Source organism: Nothoprocta perdicaria, unplaced genomic scaffold (genome assembly GCF_003342845.1).
Source record: "Nothoprocta perdicaria isolate Ctin4 unplaced genomic scaffold, notPer1 scaffold_2, whole genome shotgun sequence".
Classification (NCBI taxonomy): Eukaryota; Metazoa; Chordata; class Aves; order Tinamiformes; family Tinamidae; genus Nothoprocta; species Nothoprocta perdicaria.
Genome location: NW_020455204.1, coordinates 6,142,661 through 6,155,055, shown reverse-complemented (window position 1 = coordinate 6,155,055; position 12,395 = coordinate 6,142,661). Strand labels below are relative to the sequence as shown.

At 39.9% G+C, this 12,395-nt stretch overlaps 1 protein-coding gene across 1 annotated transcript in view; it reads right to left on the bottom strand.

The window, feature by feature from the left end:
• The window catches only part of TMEM132D (transmembrane protein 132D), a 198,439-nt gene that overhangs the window by 145,980 nt on the left and 40,064 nt on the right, over nt 1-12,395 (bottom strand). The window contains exon 2 of the mRNA XM_026037716.1: nt 2,096-2,984. Within this exon, the coding sequence (XP_025893501.1) occupies nt 2,096-2,984 (889 nt within the window). The remainder of the gene's footprint in view (nt 1-2,095; nt 2,985-12,395) is intronic.

The window sequence follows — 12,395 nt, the reverse complement described above, 5'->3', positions numbered from 1 at the left end:
TATATGAAAGCTTAATGGCTCTCATCTCTCTATATGGCAATATCCTTCACATCCACCTCTAAGAYCCAATATGAAGACCCCCTATCTGACAAACCAATAGAATTTAAAGATTTGAGAAACTTAACACAGTTGGGCTGTAGCAGAGGTGTCTGATGGCTTCTAGTGTCAGCTGAATAATCTGATCAGAACTGGTTCAAGGCACTGTTTGAGTTTTCCTCCTTTACCCRTGATAGCTTCAATGGTTTTCAGCTGAAGCAGAAGTTCTGCAGTAGACCTGGGAGCATATGTATGTGTATGCAATTGTAGAAATTAATTTCTATGCTAAGAGTTACTATCTGCAACATTTAATAAAACTACATTTTTGTTCCTTCCTCACACTTGGTTTTTGCTCCACAGCAGAAAGACTCAAACAAGCCACCTGAAAGGGACTTAGCCAGGTATATACACGGTATAAGCTTCGTGGGGGAATGAACACAGAATATGGATAGTATAAATCTGATCAAAAAACAATTAGACAACAAAACCTTTCAWCATGCTGTAGCTAGATGAAAGATAGGCATTCAATGAGGTTTTAGCAACAGATAGTACAACTACTCTGAAATTATAGCAGATTACAGTTTGGTTGAAGTGCAGCTTCTGTCAGAAAAAGCACTTTAACAGAAATGGAAATACTCACAAGCACAACATGACTCCATCAGGCAGTTGCAGAGATTCTACCTACTGTTACCTTTTTAAAACATGAACTGTGATTGCTTTGAAGAAAATGCCTTATTTTTCATTTTAAACTGGTGTTTGATATTTATTTTTASGAATTGTTATATGATATAATAGTTCACAGAATAAAAAGAAAAAATACACCATTTCCTTTTGTTCCAGAAAAGGAATTTTAGAAATAGTCATTAAAAGATGTTTAATTATTCCATTTTTGACTCAGTTTAAAAAAATAATTTTAAAAATTTCAGAAACCTCCAATACATTTGTCACGGCTATTGCTAGCTCTACTTTTAACTGATCACTGTTCACTGAAATATAGGTGCTTTGAAGTCAGATTTAAGACCTTACATTTTCAAAGTAAAAACAACTAAAGGCTTTTACCTTAGAAAAGATAGAAAAGGTTTTTAATATTTATATTTAAATCAATTTTCAAATATAATAGAAATCTCTATGAGTGTCTGAAATACATCTCTTTATAGTCATTAGTATACAGAGAGCTGGAGAGCTGTCTGTGAACATTTACTGTCTAGGAGGAATTCAGATTGCCCGTCTTGAAATTAGATTACTCAGAAAGCAATCTGAAACTTAGGCAGATTGACTCAGAAAATGAAAACCTGATACTGTAAGGAGAGAGGAGACAGCCTGCAAGTGCTCATCTCCTAAAAGATGAAGAAATAACCATCCCTGAGCAAGTAGCAGAGAGTTGTGGTTAGTCAGTCTACACATCACACATTTCTGAAGAAAAAAATCACCTGATTTTATGGCAACACACTTCCTCCACAGAAAACCCACATAAAAACTCCCTAATTCAACACCAGTTTCTACCTCCTAGAAACTTTAGTCAGTGGAATCACATCTGACTTACTGCAGTGTGGGAGATCCCAAGCCCTGCAAGGTTGCGCTTGCAGAGATTTGTGTACCATTGGTGCCATTTAAAAAAAAAAGCCATAAAACATAACTTCAGTCAGGAATTTTGGAATATAAAGTTTTTGACTAGCAGAGGAACAGACTCTTCAGGCTACTTCGTCTCAGGTTAGAGAGGGAGAGGTGCTTACTCCACAGAAAAAAAGTGCTTGTAACACAAAGGCAACTGAGTTCTACCATCTTATTTTTCACCTCGAAATACTTGAGGACAGCTTAAAGAAAAGGGGTCACATCTCAGATGATTCATACAACATTAGAGATACCAGTAAGAAATTAAATGGACCAATCTGTAATGCAGTCTTAATTTCTATAGAATAGWAGGTAATTTATAAATGTATAAACTTATAAATAGTAGATAATTTATAATTTATAAGAGTAGATAATTTATACATGAGAACAGGGCTTCCCATATCCAGAGCAGAAAACAAAAACAAGGTGTCAAAGAGAAGAGCCTTACCTCAATGTGAACTGATCTTCTGTTGAATTTTTAGCAATAGATACAATAAAAGTCAAAATGTCACCTTGCTTGACAGTCTTTGGTGTGTATTGGATGGCAATGTTGTTATCCAACCTCATTTCATATAAGGAAGGGCCAGCATGTGTCTGGTATAGAAAAACACTTCCAATTCTTTGCAAGGGAGGTCCTGACTCATCAATGTCATTGTGTCCCGAGCGGATGCCGTTACTTTTTCTTACATCCTCCTTCACACATTCCCCTCTGTCGTCTCCCGGYTGGATGGTGTAGTACAGCTCCACGGGGCTCCCTTCCGACTGATCCGYGAGTTTCTTCCGTCCAGCAACAACCGTGGGGGGGCTAAACCAGGCGGGCAGCAGCTCCAGCTCGGCCACGCACAAGCCCAGGTCTCCTTTGAGCCTGCAGCTGCCCCGGACCTCCCGCGTCTCTCGGAAGGCGAAGACCCGCAGGCAGGGCAGCCGCTCCGTGGTGCTGTAGTCATCCCAGTCCCTGCCCACGATGTAGAAGAGGATCTGCACTTTGGGCTTGCTCGGGTAGATCTTGTCGCTCATGATGWAGGCTTTCAGTTTCCAGTTGAAGGAGAACTTGTTAGTAGATGCAAAGGGATTTGAAGACAACATTAAGTCCTGGGGCACTACTTGCTCAATGGAAAAGGGTCCGTAGCTGGCATTTAACACAGGTGGCCTCTTAGATTTGTAGATCAGAAAGGATTCCACTCGGGACTGCAAGCTGGAATTCCTCATAATATCCTGATTGGCCTCCTTGAGAAAGAAGGAAATATCCGCATTGTGGATAYGATAGCTCACAGGCAAGTAAGTTGGCAGTAAAGAAAATCTTTGTATGCTCTCCAGGATCCCACGACTCTCAGTCACTGTTAAGAATAGAGAATTCAGATCAAATGTAAAAAGTCAATATTAGATTTCAGTCAGATCCCTCATCACAGTAAAGATGACAGATCTCATAGAAACCCTAAGAAGATGCAAAATTATTAGTACAAGTGACCTGACTTCAGGTTTCACTGAAGTATCTTTGGTTAGTTTCCTAAGAGCCTGTATTAAACTTTAAACAATTAGACAGATAGTGTCATCAAATCTGTCACAAGCAGATGACCAATTCTGATCTCCTAAGACTTTCAGATACTGTTTATAAGCAGGCATGAATATTACTCTTAATATTACCAGCTAAAAGTTTTATAAAGATGATTTTTTAAAAAAAACACAATTCACCAGCTTCAATACTTAAGTGTCAAAAGGTATTAAAACAATAAGTTTTCTCTATGTTTGCCTGTGCAGTTTCAATCTCAGTTCAGATTAGATTCCTTAGAATTTTTTACAATACTGAGAAACTTATTGAGGAAAAACAAACAAGACAAACAAACAAACACAAAGCAACTTGAGCTTCCTTTAAATTCACGTGACTTGCAAAGCTGCTGTTTTATAGAGCAGCTGAGGATTCACAGTAAAACCTGAAGAGTTGGYACCACTTGTGTGTGATGCTTTTCAGTAGCCCATATGAAGCCTTTATTTACCTCAAGCTCCTTATTGACTCATGCAATGATATCATCTCCCTGCATTAATGGTAGGGTTGATAGCAGTGCAGGTGATATTAGTAGAAATAAGAATCATCACCCACCACTGCAGATGCAGCCTGTGTTTAACACAGTGTTTAACACAGTTAGCTTGGATAACCCCAGGTTATGCTAAGTTCTGCATGGCAGCTCAATAAAGGCTGGCTTCTGCACATACAGCCATGCCAAAGGCCACATCTTCAATTGCAACATAGATTTATTACAGGAGAACAAAGTTGCCCAGCYGGCATCTGCTCCACAAAACCACTGCACAGATAACATTACAAAAGAAATCAGATGGTTACAGCAAGCTGCACCTACACAGAAAACCAAAGGAATGATTTCACATCAAATGCTGCTCATGGAGCGCTTATATTTCATTTCAGTCTTATTTTCAGGGCTGTCAAGCAGACTCGAAGCTGTTTCCTACACGAAGTTGAATTTCACTTTAGCAGTTAGCCCAGCAGCTATGCACACAAAGGCTCCTTCGCACCATACCAGTACCAGAAGATTGAGTTTCAAGAAAAGCTTTATTTCCATCCTATTTCACCTCTTCCAGGAAGAATTTTTCCCCATAATATTAGGGCTCACACTACTCTTGTTGCCTGAGCCTACATTAGTACAACTGTGTTAGCTGCATTTTACTGGTACTGCACAACTCTGAACACTCAGCCAAAAATGTTCTTTATAAGAAAAACTCTTACTGCCAAATTTCTTCCAACTGTGCTGTTGAGCAATTGTAGTAGAGGGTCRTGGATTCTGGGTGGCAAGGGACCACACACTCAATCTCAGGTAGGGTATCACTAGATATTTGTATTGCACAGAAAATCAAGGACTTCCAGGGGTTGGAGAAAAATGAGAAAACAAGTAAAATGAGCTACAAAGTGCCATAGTGGCTAGCCCAAGTGTGGTAACATATCTCAATCACCAAGGAGAAGAGAGCACGAGCATTGATGGCAGGAGGCAGCCTCCTGGGGCCCCACTCAGTAGGGGTCTTGGGGTRTCTCTGATGTTGAGGGGGCTCCTTCTCCCCCAGTCATCACCATCTGCATCTCACCACTATTATAGGCTGTAACTCAACAAGTCTACATGGCAGCAATTGCACTWTTTTTGTTTTGGTTCCCCCCACCCTGATGAAAAAAGGGAGCTTGCTTGGCCAGAGCTGCTTCTGTATTTCAAATGTCAAGTTTTCTAATCCATTCTTTTTACATCYATCCACTGCAGACACGATGACATTGCACATTGCTCAACTGGTTTTGTCCCACCAAGCGGGCATGAGACAAGGACTCGTGACACTCCATCGATCAMTCACTCACATCTGGTGCAGCAATTCCTTCAGGCAGGCTATTGCAGTAAGGAATAACTTAGCTCTCCATCCTTTCTAGGAACCACCAGTCCCAAAGATTAAAGACACACACTGTTAAACAACAATATCAAATGTAAACACTATATGGTATTTCCTACTTGAACATCTGACCTTCCTACCTAGAGGCACCCAAACTATGCAATAAATTGCATATTTTTCCATAGCAAGTCCAAATCCTCATACTTAATTCAGAAGTGTGACAAAAGGTTATCACGGATGACACTCAATGCAAATCCCACTTCCCAAGCTGTACTGCACAAATGCTATATTAGTTCTTATTTTATTTCACATCTGACCTAAATGTTTTCTGTCTATATAAGTATTAAGGTTGCCTGAGCTGGTAATAGTTGCTCCTAACTACCCAAACCAGCGCAATGCAAGCACTGCAATCTCCACACAAGGCTAGAATGGGCTTGGTATCTTCAAAACCTTTTGAAAGGTGTTAGTTACTAAAATCTAACTAGAAACTCACCAGAAACCGCCTGGAAAATGCTTCTCGGCTGCAATTGTTGACCTCCCCATGGGTAGCATGACCTGCCAGAGGCATCGCACAGGTCACACGGTGCCTCTGCAGCAGGCCAGGCCATGCAGAAGATCCCACTGTGCCACCAACTCTGCCTGACCTTGCCTGAGTTACTTTGTTCATGTTGGTGTCCAGGTCCAACAAATATGGGTATTACTACTTATTTCTCCTCACTCTTTGCCTGTGTATATTGTAAATGCGCCAGAGAGCCTGCAGCTTTATATATATATATTTTCATATATATATATTTTTCCAAGTATCACCTACAGAAACAGAGCTGTGGTCTCAGTCTCCAAACACTGAAGCAATGCAAAATAAACTGCAGGCCAGGAATAATTTGCTACACAAAAAGGGAAAATGAGCTTGCTATAAGGAGCAAACATATAGGGACTTGAGCTGCAAGACTGAAGACAAATCTCAGGCAGAGAAAGGAGCCGGCAAGAGGAGAATTTTGCAGTTTTTGAAAACTTTCTCTCCACAGTCCTGACAAACTAGAAATTCTTATCCCTCCAGTAAACTGTTAAAATAAAGATTAAATTTAAAAAGTTGAATTAATGCTGAGTCTTCATCATCACCTGGAAGTAGAAATAAATTGCATCCAAAGAATCAGGAAATGGACCATCATCATCATCATCACATGAGWTGCTGTAAGGAAAAGCAGTGACAGAGGCTGGAGTGATGCCCATGATCCTGCAGTAGTCCCTGGAGGAAGAACAGCCAGCTAAAGGGCAGGAGCACTAGATCTTGTTTAATTTTAGAGGCAGTCACACCCGAGGGTTTTCCTGCTTATTTRCTCAAAGTAAGTTGCAAGGATTCTTGAGAGGCAAAACAAAAACACATCCCTTTTTGCTCCAGTTTTGGTTCTTCTTGCATTCATCCACCTCCCTCTCTCCAGATAATCATTGGGAGCAAACGAAGATTTTACAGATTCTTTTCTAGAGAATCCCCCAGCAAAGCTCTCTAACYGGCCTTGCTAGTGCTGCTTTTGAGGGCTGCAGGGATGCATCTCTCCTATGCAGCCCCAAGGCGCAGTCTGTTCTGCTCTTGTACTCCTCAGATCACCCAGCCTGTATCGTCATGCCTCCATCTAATGTCCCATTTATAAATTCCACACTCATTTTGTCCTCCTCCCAACAGCTTGGCAGAGCACCATTAAACACAGTGAGACAGCAAGGAGGCGACTTGGAGAGAGGAAAAAGCTCAGGGTATTCAATTTTTTATTTCCCTTATTTTGACTGCAGCTCGCTCCCTTGCATTCCACAGAGAGAAGTACATTATTTTTATATTAAAACTAACAGAGTGTTTCACCTCATCATTTTTTAATCAGTTATTTTAGTGCTTAATTATCTAAAGGATTAAAACTCTTCCTTCTGTATTCCCCATCTCCACAGGACAATGCTTCCTCAGAGTTTGTAAATACATGATTCCTTGGAATAGTAGAASAACATGAAACAAAGAAGGGAAGGTGAGCTGCTTATTTTTAATAAAATAACCATAGAAAAAGGAAGGGGAGGATGACTTGATACAGCAGGGTCCATTACGTCTTAAACTGTTGGGCAATGGCAAATTGGTCTGCTCAGTGTCATGCTTCTCCCTACCAGCAAGCTGTTGATGTGCCCTGAATATGAATTGGCTTATGCTAGAAGCTGACAGCAGCTTTCCAAACAGCCAAAGGCCAAAAATTCAAACAGTTTTGTACTTTATCTGGGGAGAGTTATAATCAGTACAAACAGGGAAGAAAAAAAGAGAAAACTACACTGAGCTCTGCAGTACCATCTGGATTTTGACCGTGAAAGTTTATTAAGGATTCTGAAGGATAGGAAATCAAAACAACAACAAAGAACAGCATCCTTAATTGTAACCATGACTATTTTTTGTACAAATTATCCATGTTTTTACAAAGCAAAAAATGCCAGAGATTTTGAATTTTTTAGCTACCAAGACAACATAAGGGGAGTATTTAAGATTCAGTCATTGCATTTACCCTAAAATTTACATCAAATCCATAACATGTCTCAACCAAAATTCTGCAGGAATAACCCCCCTGAACAAATAGCCACCACCTAACGAATCTCTCAGCTTAAATAATGTCAAAGTGCGATCAAGGAAATAGCATCAAGAGAAATAAAAATATATGGCTGAATTTGGGAACTGCAACTCCTCTTTGCTGCATCCCTGTATCTCACAGCTCGTCTGCACAGGGAGCCTGGCAAGGTAATARCCAAGTGCAAACAGGTAGCACATTAGCCAGTCTTACAAGTTCATTGCTTAATGTCAGTGTGCTACACTTTGTGGCCAGCACCAGATGGAAACAAACTCCAAATCCAGTCTGCCATATTCCAATGGATTCTTATCAGATGATATAGATTTAGGGTGATATAGATGAGATGATATTGGAGATCCACATGACATTCAAATACCTTGCAGCCTTGCCGCATCCTGAGGAACCGACCCTCACCCTGAGCACATTCCTTGGGCATCCCTAAACAGACCCTGGTCTCAGGCAATGATCTCTGTTGGTTTGAAGTTGACCAATAAAACCCAACTCTGATGCTGTGCTTATGCCAGAAGCTATTATTTCTCAGTCCCTTAGAACTACGTCTGTATTTGGGCCCATGCTGTGAATGGTTTTTTAGGGATTTCAGTCAGTGGCCACCTGGGAAAAGATACTATAGTAAGRTGGATTTCTTTCCTTTCCCTTTACTAAATCTTTTTATAACTGACACTGTTTAAAGAAAACTTGCCAGTGATGAGAAGCAAATTCTTTGCAGGTCAGTGAATCTGGAAAAAAAAGTCAGGAAAGAGGCAACATAWTCAGTCTCATCCTGTGCAAAGCTTATGCACATGACATATCTGTGGACATGGCACAGTAAACATGCTGCATTTGCCTTCCAAAAGGTCAGACTTCTCCCTTCATTAGACTATTAGTTTTGTGCTGCAGTCTGGCTAAAAAAACTATTTTTATTTCTTTAATATCATATAACAGCAACTCTCAGTCAATGACAAAAATATTCTTCAGAGCTCAGTTTTATGGCAAAGTTATTGGCCATGATTTCGTAAGACTGAAGAATCCTACCAGACCACTGACTTCATTCCATATTGCCAGATTCTTAGAACTTCATTGCCCTAACAGCTGCTTGATTTTTTTAAAAAAACCTGTTCAAGCTGTTAACATCCATGATTCAGGAGAAAAAACACAATATAACTCTTCCAATGGATTGAGGGAATAACATTTTAGGAAAGTTCCCTGCAAGGTGCAAGCTCAACCTGGTGATGCAAAGGCACAGTTTGCTACTGTATCTTTCTTGGGAAAGAAGATAAGTGTGTCTTTTCAATGAGTCTAACCTGAAATTTTACTTTTTTTATTTTTTAGTTTGCTTCAGTTACTGTCTTTGAATCTTATGAACACCTTTGCACTTCYGGGTTTGTGCAGACCATTCTCTGAAGCCCTTAAACATGAACAGATAAAACCAAACCATTGCAAGGACAACTTACTGCATTTCCTGATCTGCCTGGCCTGTGTCAGCTTAAGCTTTCCTCTAAAAAATAATAAAAACTATTTTAATGACTTGGTGTCACACACATCTGAATACATACAACACATGTCAGCACTGAAAACTGTAGAATGGAGCTCTGTCAAGAAATTAAGCAAAAACTCCAAATTTTTTTCTGTGGACTTATATTRCATTATAAGCACATATGCTTCAAAAACAAACTGCTTGGTAGATGTTTAGTGATGCTTTCTTCTCTAGTTAGCATCTCACTTTAACATGAGTTCAAGCATTCAAATTGTATTATTAAGCCTTTGTTACTACTCCAACTAGAAGCCTCAAATGAAATCAGACATCATCAGGAGTGGCAGGATTTGCCTGAAAGAATATACAATTCAATTTAATGGATGAGACTTTAAGGACTAGTAATTGATGCCAAAAAAAGTTAGCACCAAGTTCACCGAAGCCCACGAAGTCAGTATGCACTCAGAGYTAAGAACCAGTCCTAAGTTACTATAAATCCTCTCCAAATTCAGTATTAAACAAAACCATTTCAAAAGGCTTTCGGCAGCGAGTTTTTGACAAAACCTGAAAAGCGAGAGGGGCAAAGACTAAATTGACCAGATTTTCCTGTAGTCCTCAGCCACTTTGTCAGATCAGCCAGAAAAGAAAACTCCTGCTCAACCTCTCTGCCTTGAATAAAGATAATAACAGTGAAAGCTGACCCATAACATCTCTAGCACAAAGATACAGCATAATGCTGAGCTCCTGCCTACACTTCACAGAAACCCTGCAACAGGTGATTTTTCCTATCCTGAGTATGACCTATTTCATACAACTATTCTGCTAAACCACTTGTAAAGTACCTCTTTGCAGAGAGACTATTAAGCATTAAAACATCCAGTGATCGCATTCTTCTCTGCACAGCTGTGTAACACGGTGCTGAAATAATGGCTATGAAATAATTTCCCATCACTTTGCCCCTGTCTGCTGGCAAAAAGGATTATCAGCATCCGTCTCCCATGCCAGCAGGGAAATAAAAGCATACAGCCGATCTAGCAAAAGGAATCCTGATCTTTCCTCCCAGTGTTGTCACAGCACTAGAAAAGTGTTTCCAAAAAAAAAAACCCCTCATACTCTCAGTAGCAAAGACCATCAATCCAAAGGGCCAAGTACCAACAGTGATAAGACTAGAYCAATGTGTCACAGTTTGGAAAACAAAAATTGAGCTAAGGAACCCAGCTGGGAGACATTTATTTCTAGTGATTTAAAGAGGGAAAATTAGCTCCAAAGGCAAACTCATCCATTACTATTTAAGTCCTTTCCTTATTAGGACTTCAGCCTGCTTCAGTTTATAACATTTTCTAACAGTTTCATTGTTAGGAAATTATWATAATTTTCTGAAAACCACCTTGATCCCAACCAGCCAATATCCTCCYTTTCCCCGAGTTACTTCAGTTCTTGTTCCAGTTCTGCAAAACTCTGTGGAGAAAAGCAATATTATTTAAACATCAAGGGCACAGAATAGATAGAAGATCTCCTTTGTGAAGAGATGACTCCCCATTACTTGCAAGAGATCTGTGAAGTCGGCTTTGTTAGGGAGCATGACATATTAGGTGACAGGCACAGAGTAGATGCTGAATAAAGGAGTAGATTAAACCTTGTACAGATGCAGACAAATCTTTTTTACCATCATTTCCAAGAGCAACACATAGTTGTAAACTGTTCTTTTCATGAAAACTGCCAAGCATTGCTAACAGTCACAAATAAAGAATTTCCAACTGCCAAGTCCTGCAACAGAGGGAGTGCTCTGACACAGCAAAGTGCAGAGCTGCACCATCAGCCTCCACAGAAGACAGTATCTGATGCTTCAAAAAGAGGCCAGTAAAGCAAAACTGGAATTAATCTACTCATTGCATAAGCCTGCCTGTCAGGAACTCCTTATACGCTCAGCTTTAAGCCATGACTCTGAAAGTTGAGTCATTGCAGCAAAGGATTCCCATGCCTGGAATAAAAAGAGGCATCCAATCTTGGCATGCATCTTTGTACGCATGATTCCAAAGACTATGGAATACCATAATGATCCAGCACTYTTTATACTTAGTAATTCTGTTACTTGACTTGGTGGCATCCCYGAGTAATGATGAGCCATCTGCACTCCCTGTTCCCGAACCTAAGCAGGCCCATKGAAAATGTCAAATGTACCTTTTCACCAATAGCACTGAGGTCTGATGACACTATTTTCATCAAGTAGTTCATTTTTCTAAAGTTTGAAGAAACTTTCACAAAACAATCATTGATTTCAGGACAAACTACATAACACTGCTTGTTAGGGGAGAGATGAACTAGATGAAAGATGATCTAGAACTTGTTATTCACATTTATAGAAATCATTTAGAGGAAGAGGGTCGCAGAGGAACACCCCTCCTCCCCCTTATATTACTGTCTGATTGAAAAAGAACACAGAAAGACCATATAACAGAGAAAAGCATTAAGATAAAAGGAAATGGCACTGTTTTACACAGGATATGATGGCAGTCTAAATATGAAAGGGCAAAACAGTGATAGTTACACAGAGTTTACAAYCAGAAGGAAAAAAGCCCATACCACACATCACAGTCATGTTAACAACCCGGGTATAGGGAAAGAGTGGCTGTGAAATTAGTCTGAGGATCCACACGTCAGTCCATCCACACAGGAGAGTGCTCAATGCATTGTGTCACACAATGCAAGGAGTGAAAGGGGACTTTGTCTCCCTTGGGCGTGCCATCATGTACAGCAAACAGTGATTTCATCAAACCAACTCCCTGGGCCATGTTGATGAACTTGGCCTAGATTGTCTTTTTGACACATTTATTTAATGAACCATAAAAAAATGAGATAATCTTTCTGTAAAGAATACTGTGCTACGTGCTGTATGCTGATGGCTCAAGTGACCCTAATGGGGAAGAAGCTACAGACAGGAACTTCATAGTGTTCTGGAAATCTCAGGCCCTCACRAGACCTTCCAGCAAGAACAGTTTCTCAGTCTCTTTTGCTTCTCTTCTCATGGCTCTAATTGCAGGAAAAGAAAGAAATTACAACAGTTTCAAAGAATAATAAGCACCTGACTTGAAATACTACTTCTCATATATTTTTTTTTTGTGAATTAGAAGGGGGGAAGTATGGCTGGGTTGCAGGAGAGTACAAAGTGCCAGTCCAACATAAGTTACCAAATTCCTGATGACAAAGATGGGAATATAGGATTACACACTGAACAGACTTACACCACTTAAATGGACTATTATTTTGTCAATCAGTCTTAAAGTCAAAGAAATTCTACCTTAAAGTTCTGC